The sequence below is a fragment of the Falco punctatus genome, assembly GCF_963210335.1.
Source record: "Falco punctatus genome assembly, chromosome: 1".
NCBI lineage: Eukaryota > Metazoa > Chordata > Aves > Falconiformes > Falconidae > Falco > Falco punctatus.
The window spans coordinates 88,516,255-88,528,358 of NC_137580.1; the positions used below are offsets into that span (position 1 = coordinate 88,516,255).

At 38.1% G+C, this 12,104-nt stretch overlaps 1 protein-coding gene across 2 annotated transcripts in view; it reads left to right on the top strand.

The window, feature by feature from the left end:
• Positions 1–12,104, top strand: part of CABIN1 (calcineurin binding protein 1) — a 120,648-nt gene that overhangs the window by 84,558 nt on the left and 23,986 nt on the right. For both annotated transcript variants that reach the window (XM_080396011.1, XM_080396010.1), the window contains exons 30-33: positions 992–1,155; positions 3,199–3,295; positions 4,510–5,151; positions 5,608–5,682. In XM_080396011.1, the coding sequence (XP_080252137.1) occupies positions 992–1,155; positions 3,199–3,295; positions 4,510–5,151; positions 5,608–5,682 (978 nt within the window). The remainder of the gene's footprint in view (positions 1–991; positions 1,156–3,198; positions 3,296–4,509; positions 5,152–5,607; positions 5,683–12,104) is intronic.

Sequence of the window (12,104 nt, forward strand, 5' to 3'; positions counted from 1 at the left end):
AAGCAAAATTCATTTTCAGTCAGGCAGTCCTCTCGCTAAGACTGTTCTTTCCTGCATTGACACAAAATGGTATACATGACCAGAGGATTTTCCTCTTAAAAGAGCTGCTACAGGAAAAGTTTCAGAACTGACTAAAGCACAAGAGAAAGGTTTCCACTGATGGAACGGCGGTTTTTGTGAATGGTCATAATATAAGTTGCGTACTAACATGCAAGCATAGTAGTATTTGCGTTACATTTTTTCAGATATGGTTGACTAGCGTGTTGACAGCATCCATTGGAAAAAAACTCCTTAGACTTACTAGACATTGCAAAATCTGAGCTGACTAACCATAATTAAATTGTATTTTCTATCAGTCTCCAGCCTTATTTCCCAGAGATTCCCTTGTCCTAGAATAGAAATTTAATTAGAAAGCTCAGGATGCATACACAAGTGTTTGAATCTGCCACTGGAAAATGGATACTGCTGAGGAATCTGATTCTTCCTATCAGGCTGGTTAGTGCCGTGGTGAACACTGAGGATATAAGGCAGTGACCAAGTTCCTAAGACATTTAGTAACAGATTATTTGAAGATAGACACTTGCTGTGGCTGCACAGCCGTAGCAGCTTTCAGGCCAGGAAATCTTACTTTAAGTTACACCTTGTTTTTTATGGTAGTTGAGCTTTGGCTTAGGAAGGCGTGTTCACAGGTGTTTAAGAAAAATGCACAATATAATTTAGGCTTTGCTTGCCTTTTCCTGGGAATAGTTCAGAAGCACGTTTAGAAGGTGTGCTGTGGCTTATGCAAGCCTCCCTCATTTACTACTGGCAGGAATCAGTTGACTTTAAATCCAGATCTCCCTGTCTGAAGGACCACAGCGTTTGTCTGTCCATTATTCCCCTGACCCTCAGTGAAGTTCAGTATGCTGTGGAATCTGACCTATTTTTTAAGATTTCTGCCATTTTCAGTTGGATCCCTCTTTAGAGGTTTCCTCTTTTCCTTTCTCTGCAGGGAATCTGGCGAATCCCCGTGGATGAGATTGACCGCCCAGGCAGTTTTGCATCTCATATGAACCGCTCTATTGTCTTACTGCTAAATGTGCTGTCACAACTAAAGGATTACAACACCTTGCTGAAAGTCTCATCTATGCTGCAGAGGACCCCTGATCAGGGAAAGTATGATGTGTTTATTTTAATCAATTACTTTGTAAAGCTGATGTATTTTGTTCACTCTGTAACTATTTGATTTAAAAATGTTTTTAGCTTAGGATAAAAGTTTAGACAGATTTCCTTGGGAATGTAGTGGAAGGATGGTTGATTTTTCTCAGGATTACCATTCCATAGTAGAGTCTAGAATTTCTCTGCTTTTCTGTTGAAACTCAGAGCAGCCATACAGCTGCCTTAACAGACTTGCAGAGGTTTTCTGTCATGTGAAGGGATTCACTGAGGGAACAGAGCATCATGACTTCTGCACCCCTCTGCTGGCCTCTTGCATAAGAGCTGTGTCCAGTGAGGGAGGTCACGGCCCAGGCGTCCTGCCTTCCTGTAATCCTTGACGGACTGAACAATGGTTATGTGCCTGTTGGCAGCTGATGCTATTTAAAAAGCTTATCCTATTCAGGGGTGAGCTAATTTTAATTGCATTAACCTTATTTAAGGAAAAAGAAGCCGTTTAATGCGAGCTATATACAGGTTCATATCAATGGGAAGACCAAAATAAACATCTAAGGAAAACACTGAAGCAATTGAGGTAAAATTCTAGTAGTTTGCCAAGTGGTAAATGTTGAGATTAGTCTCTGGTAAATGCTTAAGAAATTGAACTGAATGATTGATGGCAGTAAGTTGGAGGCATTGAAGGCTCTTTCATGTGTTTTTGAGTGTGAGTGCGTGTGAATTTGCATAGGTTGTAGTATGTCTGGGAATATGTTGCCACATGTTCAGCAGACGTGAAGCCAAAAATACTTTGACTTTCAGCATATCAGAAGTACTGGACCATAGAAGGTTTAAACTCTGTCCTAAGCAAGCCCACAGCTGTACTAAAAATATTATGTTATTTATAAGTCTAGACTGAATTTAACAAACAAGTAATTTGACATGTTGGATCAGTCAGTGCCAGCCATGGTGAACTGCAGTCATTACAGGAACTTATAAATGCAGATATTCTGGGTGTGTCTGGTATATGCCTGTAACAGCCCTGTTTTTAAAAATAGGATGGTTTTTAGCTGAACTTTAGTTATTACTGAACTAGTGAGGAGTCAGGTTTTTGTATCTTGTTTAAAAAGCAAACCATAGAATTACCAATTTAATGTAATACTGTAGAGAGAAAATACGTGTATTAAAAATGTTGGCTTTTTTACTGAAATAGTACCCTTCAAAATTATTTACTTTATATTTAGCCCTGTCATTAGAACCAGCCAGTTCTGAGATAGAAATTCAGTTTTCCGTCAAACTCAATTAGGTGGGATGGCTGGCTGGAAATGTTGCCCTTGAAAGTGAACTAAAGCATTGTGTCAGAATACACTGAAGTTACAATGCTCTAGTAAATTAAATGAAGCTATAGAGTGAATAAGTGTTAGATATACAATTTTTTTTTTAATAATATTGAATAGGAAAGAAGGTATTAGTACATGGGTGTTTTAGCTCTAAAAAACCTAGATTCAAAGGCAACTGATAAGACACACGAGAAAGGATTTGCTGTTGTCCTTATCTCACATGCATGGTTCATCCAGAACATGAAAATCACCTGACAGTTCAAAGATAACTTTGTGTGACTAGTACTCTTTTTCAAGAAAAGGTTTGAATGAAAAGCTGGTATTTGAGGGGCACAGAAGGCCTGATAAAAGAAAACTGTAATTCTGGTTGTCTGTTTTGCTCTGGGTTTGTTTTTTTGGGGTTTCTTTCTTCATTTCTTGCCTTCCCTCTGTTTGCAGATAGTGCTATCTCTTGCTTCATGCCTGTCACCTTAAATGATTGTGGGGAGGGGAGAAATGGAGGGAAAAATAACTGAAGTGTTGTATTTCAATATGCAACTGTGTATGTTTTGTTTGCTTTCTTCTAACTTGTTTTTTTAGAATCGTTGTGTTAGGTTTTTTTGTTGGATGGGTTTGTTTTGGTTTGATTTTTTTGATTTTTTTTTTTTTTAACATCCTCGTTCTTGCTTTTGAAGTCCTGTAACCTTTTGGCAGTTAGCTTAATTTCTGTTACCTTACTGTGGCACAGGAAGTACTTGCGTGATGCAGATCGCCAGGTTCTGGCCCAACAAGCCTTTGTGCTTACAGTGAAAGTGTTGGAGGACACTCTCAACGATCTGACGCAGGTAAGGCAGCAGTGCATTTAATGGTCATTGGTAATTAAATTTTTCTATGTTCAGTTTACTTATTCCTTAGATCTCCTCGGGCTGAAGGGCTACATTATTATCAGTTGTATCTGATATCTTTTGTTTATATGCAACTACTGAGAAAACTTTCTTCCAGCATTGTTGTTTTTCCTTATTTGGGAATCTAGTAACAAATATAGTTGTTGAGAATGGATTGCAGGAACTTTGGTTTGGCTGTCCCTCAAATTTCAAATGATGGTAGTAGAACAGTTACATTTTCAGGTGGGAGCTATTGGAAATTTCGTTATAAAATGAACTAAGATTCCTCTTGCAAAACAAAACTAGGCAACTAGATATACATGCCTAGCCATTTTTAACTGCTTGTCCTTGACAGCACCACACCTGTTATTACATTGACTTGTAATTTAGATTTAATTTTAAAAAGTCATATAGAGACTAAGCAGTTTCTGAGTTAAGATAATTGGAAATTGGAAGTTTATTTGGTAAACACTTTTAAGGAAGAACTTGTTCCTAAGGGTTTTTCAAGTTGACAGATTATGAGTTTAACAAATTAAACGAAAACATCCGTAAGAGCACTGGAACTCTGTGTATGAAATAGTTTGTTCACAGATCTGGATGAAAGAATTGTATCACTAGCAATTTTTGAAAGAAGAGATGACATACTGAGGTATTGGACCATTACCAAAGTAAAGGTACAAAAATTAAAACCCTGTGGCAGAATTTAGCATACTTCTTGGTCTGCTAACATGAAGAAAGTTAAGTAAGAGCAACCAAAGGGAAGGTTCTTAAATTGGAGGTTGATCTGCAGCTGCCAAACGAAACAGGTTTAGTTTTGATTTCAGTACATTAGAAGAAAATTCTGCACTGTTAAAACCTTGGATTTCATTTAGTTGGATCCCACAGTACACACTGAAGTAGTGCAGGGGAAAAAAAATTGCAGCTTTGGTTCAGCATATGCAGTTGATTTCTCTGTGATGTTTTCACTGTTAAAAAAATCTTACTTTAACTGTAAGATTTGTGGCTTGGATTAATTAATATTCAGGAACAAACAAGAATGAATATAGAATAAATGCTTTTTCTTCAGCAGAGAGTAATGTAAAGGTACTCGTTGTCAGTATTCGTGGTGGTCATAGCTGTGCTCAAATGCTTTCTGATTGCAATAATAACAGAAAAGAATGACTTCTTTCACTAAGGTTTCAGAAGATCAGAGTTCCAAGTCTTCTAACCTTGCTTCAGGAAGGATGACAACAGACGTTTCTAATAAAACTAGTGCTGAAGAGGGGAAGGATGTCCTTCCCAAAAAGCCAGTTTTATCAGATGGAGTAGTACATAGTACTGAAAACGGAGTAAAGGAGGTCACACAGGGACAAATTCCCAATGCTATGGACATATTGGAACAAGAGGACAAGAATGACAAGGAAATTAAAGAGCTCCCTAGGCCTGGTTCAGTTGAGCCGATGGATCTTGATGGATATTCTAATGACCCTGAAAAAATTGATTCTTCATGTAAATGCAGTGAGCCAGACCGTCTTCAGTCTGGCAGGAACTCAAAAGAGAGAGCTCCAGAGAGCCGGACTCCAGAACTTTCTTTGGAAGAGCTAAGTATTAGCTCAAAACATCAGCAGCAGGCAGCTAAAGGAATAGTTCAAGCAGTACCTACAGAAGAACCTGTCCAGAGATCAAGCAGGAAGAGGAAATTACTTGAGGACGTGGAGTCTGGGAAAACACTTCTGCTTGATGCTTATCGAGTATGGCAGCAAGGTCAGAAAGTTATGGCCTATGACCTGGGTAAAATTGAGAAGATCATGTCTGAAACGTACATGCTGATTAAACAGGTAAAGTATTTTACCGTTAGTTGTAATTTCTCTGTGTGACCTCAGACATGCTTATAGAATAATAATAAGTGCCAAACGAAGCAGTATAAAATTGGCCCTATACCTGTTCAAAAGCTGGGGAGATATTTATCTCCCAAAGAATCATTCTCTTGACAAGACCACTACTAGAGGTGGAGGGGAAACCCTCCATGTTTTGGAGGTAAATTTCTGAAATCAGTTAAGAGCTGTAATACCAATTACATTAGGTTTGTTCATGCTAAATATTATTTTGTATTAAGAGAGCGTTGTATATCTTTCACTATAGACTCCCAAATAACTTAAGATCACCATTCTGCCATAGAAGAGCTGCTTCTCCGCCTTATTCTCATGCTTTACCTCCCCATTTCATCTGATTTTAATTAGATTTATAGATGAGCTAAGTAATTGTGACTTCATTAGTTGTGATTCTGTGTTCAGGTGGATGAAGAAGTAGCACTTGAACAGGCAGTCAAGTTTTGCCAGGTGCATATGGGAGCATCAGCACAGAAACAGGTAAGCTCTGTGAAGTCTCTGGCTGCTTGTAACAAGCTTTTATTACTTAGCCTGTACAATCAAGTCTGTCACTGAGTGTTTGCAGCAATTAGAAATACCTACTTTCCTTGTGTTGTTGTCATCTAAGACAAGTTGGGTCACATTAGTGTAGGGAGCTCATCCCTTTTGTTACGGTCATTGCTATTGTGTATGTCAGGCTTGAAGGACAGTTTGCGTGTCCAAAAGCTTGTGGGGAAACCCCCAAACAATCTTAAAATTGAAATATTTATAGCACACTACAGTTTCCTTAATGTCCCCATCATTCCTCAGCACTTCATGGATGGTAATTACTTCTCTCTGATCCCTAAGGGCTAACAACCTCATCAGCTCTTCCCTTCCTAACATTGCACTCTGCTCCAGAGATACCAAATATCTTTTCTCTCAACTTGCATGGCTGAGAAACTGATTTTAACTCTGTTATATTACTCAGTTTATTTTTAGCTTGTAGTTTCTCAGTTTATCCAGTGAACAATTACAGAGCTTTAAAGGGATGGTTATTTATCAGTCCTTAATGTGAAATCAAAGCCAAGAGGAGAACTGGATGAATGACGTGTTTTGTGGCCATTCGTTTTGCCAGCAAACCATCAGTTGAAAGCCCCAGAGTATTTTCTAGGTTTGTACTTTCCATAATTTTTGCCGCCAGCACACAAAGAAGCAGTTACTCAGCACATTTTGACTAGAAGATAAAATACATTTTGAAGAAAAATCTGTGTTCCTAGTTAATACTGCTCAGAGCTTTGTGAGTGTTTTATGCTATGAAAATGCAGTCTGTGTTATTGATTGCTAGCTCTCAAAAAGTAACTAAAATAGTATTTGTCTAAGAATATTTGAAAAAAAAATCTGTTGAAGTGCAACTTAGAAGTCTGTTATCTTCGAGTGTTTCACAAGTGGTGGTCTGTATCATGCCTAAGTGTAAACCAGAAAGCATCTCTAAGGTTTTCTGTACAAGAAAGGTATATAACTATATGAATATGTTGAACCATGTTTCAGTACTGATTTAAAGTAGAGCTCTTTCAGAAATGTCTTGAACAAACTTGGTTTACGAGCTGCAGAAATTTATTCTGGTTTTCTGTAGTTTGTCTCTTCTGTCCCTTGAGTATCTCTTCCATTATTTCATCTTCCCATCATCTCCTGTAATTTCATCTTCCTGTCATGTGCCTTACCCAGCAGAACTGTACACACAAGAAAAGCTACAAGCTATGACTAGTCTAGATATATCCACACACACATTCCAACTCGCCAGTTACCAGGAAAAAGGTAGTATTGTTGCAGAGAGGGGGAGAATTGCCTGCTTCTCCATCACTTGATTCTTTCCCTTTGCCTAGGCACTAATACCATAAAAATGGAAGGACAGTAAAAGTCTGTTCTTCAGAATTTCTCTTCATCTTCCAAATTGGGATGGGGTTTTTCTTCTGTAAAATACACCTATCTCTGCTTTGCAAAAACTTTTGAGGTGGTACATCTCTGATGTTAGCAAGTTAAATATTGTCTTAACGTGGAAAGGATTTGAATACCTATCTCACCTGATTTTCAAAAGAAACACATTTCTTAGAACTCCAGCTAATTCTTCTAGTTTCTGAAGCAAGTCCAGTATCTATCACCAGAACACTGCCTCTGTTCTTTAGATCTTTCCAAACTAACCTCAAATAACTCATGTTACCTGGTCGTCCCTTCAGTATGTTAATGTACATGAAAAATGCTTCTCAGAACTGAAGTACAACTGTTAGAGATGCTGCTTAGGAGGTAGAAGAACTTACAAAGGTGAACCTTTGCTATTACATAGAGTTAAGAGGCCTTCCTTTTAGGCTTTTCTGCCTAGTACAGCTGAAGAAAATTAAGGCTGTAGGTCAACTCCTGTAAAAAGGGTTAGTGCTGCCTACTCTGCAGCTTCAGGAAAAGCAGATTTCTTTGTCTTTTGTGGAAAGTTCCAGCTTTTTTTCTGTTTTTTTTTTCATTTAAGATACGTGCCTTCAAGTGGAGCTTGAACCTTGTGTTTTCACACATTATTCTCTTGAATCTAGGGATGCTTGTTCTCCTCATCTCATTTTGATGAATATTGTTTTACTGGTGATTATTGCCTTGTCTAGGAGAGTAGAGGGGGTTGAAGCCCTCAGGGCAGACTCTCTTACACAGCATTTATTATAGACAAGATTACCTTCACACTAAATTTCTTCCTGAAATTGTGTTAGTTTTAGTTGTCAGAAGGCATGCCGACCTGTGTTTTTTTCCTGTGCTGTGTAGAAAGTCTGAGTCTTGAGTATCCATAAATGTTTCCAGTTATTAATACTGAGATAAAAATGATCTAACAGCGTGTTTAGTTAAAATGTGCATTTGTATAGTGCATCTCCTAGCAGGGTAACAGGACAGGATGTAAGAGTAAAGGGAGTTTTTCTTTATTAGATTTTCTGGAAGTTATTTTCTCCAGTTTGTGCCCCTTGGAAAGTCAGTAGCATGTTTCCATTGAACTGTAGAAATTAACATAAGTGTCAAAAGAGGTATTCTAGTAGAAGTGTTTTCTTTGATTGTGGTCTGGTATTTAAGATTTTACGGGTTTTTTTATTAAGGAAATCTTGGCAAGTTAAGGCTTTTTAGTTTATCTTGGGGAAAAAACAGGCAACATCACACTGATTTATGACTTCAAAATAAAAAGAATTTGCTAATAAGCTTCTTTAAAAATAGTATTACTGTTTGCTTTTTGGATGTATTCACTCAACAAACTTGCATGGATCAGCCAAGTTCCTTGATGAGCTTTCTTGAAGATTCTGGATATGCGATTGCTATGGCACTTCTTCCTGCAAAGTCAACACTTACTCAGGCATGTGGCAAAACACTAGAATCGTGAAAAACCTGCACACAAACTAATCTTGAAAGTAGATGCAGTAGGTAAGCTACTATATAACTGCACTGGAATTGATGAAATTCCAGTTAAATCACTTGAAATAAAGCATACCTCTTAACACGATGCACTTTGAAGCTTGTAAGCATTCCCTTTTAGGAAGCAGTCCCAGCTAATGAGATTATTACATGCTGCAGTCTCACTTTCGGCTGTTTCTAGCAGAATCTTGTAAGCTGTGTGAAGCTGCCCTGCTGCTCGTATAACACTATGAATTAGTGTGGAGACACAGGAATAGCCGCTCTTGTAGACATCTGTCTGTTTTCAAGATACTGAATCCTGTTTTATTTAAAATTGGCAAGTATTTGCAGTCTGTAAACAAATTATGTAATGTATAGAGCTGCTGCAGCCCAGAGAAGTGCTTTATTATTGGATAGTTTGAGTAGGTTTACAGGACCTGTGGTTCTTCAGTCACTTATCCCAAGCAATTGACAGTCAAAAAACCCCCTGTGAAGAAAGAGTCCACCTTGATGCATGTCTTTCTCTGTTGGCTGTTGTATTTTACAGTTCCAGGCAGTATATGGTTTCTTTATGGAAGTTTTCACTTACTACTAAAATAAGGAATTATTTGAATTACAGCTTTTCAGCTTTCTTCCAGACCAGTTGGAGTTTTTAACCTAAATATTTAACAACTTAGTTGAAATCTTTTTATACACCTCTTGAGGCTTAAGCAGGAAACAATAGAGCAATCAGTAAATGGAATTTGACAAAGCGGGTTGTTAGATCTCATCACAAAAGTATAACCTTTTTAATAGTTTGGCAGTACTGTGGCCCTTTCACTTGATTTCAGAAGTCCTCTGTAGTCCTCATGACTGTTGCAATGTTAACATGTGTTGAGCTGATGGCACTTTAGCGTCTTCTTCTACAAAGTCAGCTAAATGCATGGGGAAGTGGCTTAGAAGGGTTGGCTCCCAGCCTTGAAGAAGGCAGAAAAAGATGGTGGTACAAAACCTTGCCATGATGAGTTCCTCTGCTTCAGGATAGCTGTTGAAATTGAAGTGTTCTTGTGACATACTACACATCAACAAAGAAATTAATGTAGATATTCTGTCATGAGATCTTGTATAGGGTGGCAACATACCCTGCTTGTGCCAAGGATAGAAAATTGTGTTTCAAAAAGGAGTCCTTTATACATGTGACTGTGGTTCAGAGTTCAGGTGTTGCTTAACATCTTAACAGGATGCTTAACAGTGTGCTGTGCTTGGTCTGTAACACCTTTAACAGAAGGGTGTACCTGTGTGTACTCGGTACAGACTTGGGTAACATGCTATAGCATTAGAGCTCTAGCGTGGTGAGGAACCTTACCAGTTAAAATCAGTTGAGCATCATCTTATCACTTAAACATCTTCTCAAACTTAATTGGATCCAGCTCTTACTTTCGGGAGTACTTGATGTTTTTCCACAGCAAACACAGTTTTGCTTTACCAAATCCTGCTTATGGGAGCTTTGAGTTTTTAATGTCTAATCGAGAAGCAGCTGAAGAGCTGAAAGAGTCATTCAAAGAGGTTACCAAAGGGAGACTTGTGAACTTGAAAAACCTACTGGCAAATACAATGTAAGTTAATCCATTTATATTACCCAGAGGGGGTGTGTGGGGAGGTGGATTTTAACATCATTAATAATTTGTGCTGTGTTTGTATTTAGCTAGGTTCAGTGTTACTGTAATAAATATTTACTGTTAAACCATAATGGTGAAGTAAAATCTCAGCTTGTAATACTGTCTAATGTGAAAGTGAAATGGCAGGGAAGACTGAAGTGTATGCAGTTTTCTTGGTTTTAATAAAAAGGAAATACGGTGGGTGGGAAGACAGTAGCATAAACAGATGAGATTCCAGTAATTGGTATAAAAATGTATTCAGTGTAAGTTGCTGGGAGATTTCGTTCAGTATTCCAAAATAATAATAATTCTAAAAAGTACTGTATTCATAAGCTTGAGCACACTTTAGTTCAAGATCTAGAGTGGTGATGCAACGTTCTTAAACATCGATATTAATGCTGCTGTTTATCTTTCTTATCGTATCCTCAAGAGGACAAGGGCAATATTGTCTGGTCAGTTTCCAGTGTTACAGAAGATGGCCCAGTGAACACTTTGCAAATAAATATCATTTTATCTGTTACAACAGTATAATCATCAGCCCTTCAGAGAATGCTGTTTTGCTGCTTGTTGCATATTTAACTGCTCTTGTTGAAGTTGCCGAGTTGATCATGTGACTAAACTAACATATGCAGAGGATTTGACAAAATAACTTCTCAAATATTCGCATGTTCTAGTACTGCCTATTGACCCTTTAGCCTATTGTACTGTTTTAAAAACAAAGAGGCTGAAGTTTCAGAAACTACTTGAATTTAGTTCAGACTATGGCAGCTTCCAAAGAAGGGTGTATGACCACCAGTAGTGACCCATCAGGAGTGGGGTTGTGACTCCAACGACATTAAATTGCTCAGGCTAGAATTTAAAGTCATGAAGTGAGTAGTCATGCAATTGGAAAAGATGGGAGATTGGTAGCCCATCTCACCTGGTGGCCTTTTAGTATCTGAGGGAAGAAAGTAAGTAGTTCTGGTTGTACTTACAGGCTGTGATGGGTGTTAGTTTTCTGATTATTTTTGTTGTTGTCTAAAGTCGTACCTCTAGAAGACATGATGGAGATTCACAGCATAAGAATGTAGCATAGGTAAATCAGCACTTGAAAGAGAGAACTGCTGCTAGAAGAAGTAAGCCTGCTTCCTCGGTAGCTGCTTCTTCCTCTGCTATGGTATATGTTCCTTTGTGCTGGCACAAGCATTTGTATGGCTGTGCAGCCCACTGGAGAACAGCTCCAGTTGTTCATCCAGAGGAATGAAAGTCATTCCTCCTCTTTTTGTCCTTTTCTGTTTAAGTTCTTAAGTGTGAGCAAGGCTTTTGATACACATGTATCAAATGGGCTGAAATAGCTACCCCATAGTGGTCACTGTGTCATTAGTAGTTAAGTTTCTAAAGTTAGAGTAGAGATTAATTCAGTTTGGTCAAGCAGCATTTTGAAGGATGTTTGTTCTTTTCTTTAATTTTCTCAGTCTGAGAATATTATCAAAAAATTTGCAGAGATCCTGAAAGCAGTCAGCTATGGCTCTGAGTTATAAGATATATTTTCAGTCTTGCCAACTAAGATTTTCATATGAAATTAATGGTCCCTGGAAATGGAATACCAAGGAGGACTTGCTGAAGGAGGATGAAAGATTAAGCAGACTAGTTTGACCTTGAGGTAGCTTTGTGCTTAAATGTGTGTTCCTAAGGACCAAGGAGGGGACGTGCTGGCAGAAGCAGTTGTGAAGCTTCTAGATAATTAGAGAATTTCTAATAAGCCTTTCTACTGACTGCCTAAAATTGGTCATATTTAATTCTTCATTTTATACATAATGATGATGTCTGTGATACTGTTAAGGACATGTCGGCATGGGAAAGTTATTGCAGCACAAGCTATGATGAAGCTTCACAGTGTGCAGAATATTAATG